General features: G+C 65.6%; 1 protein-coding gene across 1 annotated transcript; it reads left to right on the forward strand.

Moving 5' to 3' along the window:
• The first annotated feature begins 290 nt into the window (after positions 1-290).
• On the forward strand, positions 291-961 carry ETHE1 (ETHE1 persulfide dioxygenase). Its single transcript, XM_042894299.1, has 2 exons — positions 291-517; positions 589-961. The coding sequence occupies exons 1-2, from the start codon at positions 323-325 to the stop codon at positions 787-789; spliced, it is 396 nt and encodes a 131-aa protein (XP_042750233.1). The 5' UTR covers positions 291-322; the 3' UTR covers positions 790-961.
• Positions 962-970: the final 9 nt, after the last annotated feature.

A 970-nucleotide genomic window follows, 5' to 3' on the forward strand; every position in this document is an offset into this window, starting at 1 on the left:
ATGACGCTCCTCTGCCCCGCCCGCGTTACTCTCGACCAATCAGCGCTCTGCGCCCCACCTATCTCCGTCCCCGCAGCCAATCGGCGTCCTCTCTTCAAGCCGCGTCCTTTGCCCTGTCGGCCGTGTCGTTGCGGCGGTCCCCACCCACCCGCCATCGCCGAGTTAAGTGGAGGCCACGCCCCCTTTCTATACCCTCTAAACCAGCAGCCAATCAGCGCAAAGAGCTCCACTTTCTCAGCCAATCAGCGCTCTAGTCCCGCCCCCTAGCCGCTCATCCAATCAACATTCATTCCCTTCAAACGCCAGCGCAGTTTCTCGCTGTATGGAAATACAGGTGGACCCCATTGCTGCACATCGCCGCTTTAAGCGCCGCCTCCACGCCTTTCAACCCGCACAAAACAGGTGCGGGTACTTCCGGTCCGTTCAGACCGCCGCGATGTGGCGCCGCCGCAGCTCCGCTCTGCTCCGCGCCGCTCTGAGCTCCGGGCCCGGATCGCGGCGGCTCCTCCTGCGCCAGGTGCGGCCCTCGGAGCTCCGCCCCCGTGCGCCTGGCCGAGCCCCCGCCGATCCCCGTCCCCTCCGCCGCAGCTCTTCGAGCCGCGTTCGTGCACTTACACCTACGTGCTGGCGGACGAAGCGACGCGGGACGCGGTCATCATCGATCCGGTGCTGGAAACGGTGCCCCGTGATCGGCGGCTGCTGAAGGAGCTCGGCCTGACGCTGCGTTACGCGGGTGGGCACCGGGAAGGCTCGGCCGGAAAAAGGGAGGGGGAGGAAGCAAAAAAGTGACGGACCGGAAACGGGGGTCAAAAGGTTCGACCGGAAGTGGGGAATCAGGCCAATGGATTCAACCGGAAGCAGGGAAATTGGGGCGCTTCCGGCATGGAGGAACAAGGGAGAGGGTCCAACCGGAAGTGGGACCCCCGAGTGCGGATCCCATGCGTGCGCGGCCCCCTCTCACTCCCCCCCC

The sequence above is a fragment of the Lagopus leucura genome, unplaced genomic scaffold, assembly GCF_019238085.1.
Source record: "Lagopus leucura isolate 7727_CA_CO unplaced genomic scaffold, USGS_WTPT01 28419-0_obj-0_obj, whole genome shotgun sequence".
Lineage (NCBI taxonomy): Eukaryota > Metazoa > Chordata > Aves > Galliformes > Phasianidae > Lagopus > Lagopus leucura.

Bases quoted from the DNA above. Each gene is read 5' to 3' on its own strand.
- ETHE1 (XM_042894299.1), top strand. From the start codon at position 323: ATGGAAATACAGGTGGACCCCATTGCTGCACATCGCCGCTTTAAGCGC. The intron at 518-588 runs GTGCGGCCCTCG...CCTCCGCCGCAG, and splicing joins GGCGGCTCCTCCTGCGCCAG to CTCTTCGAGCCGCGTTCGTG.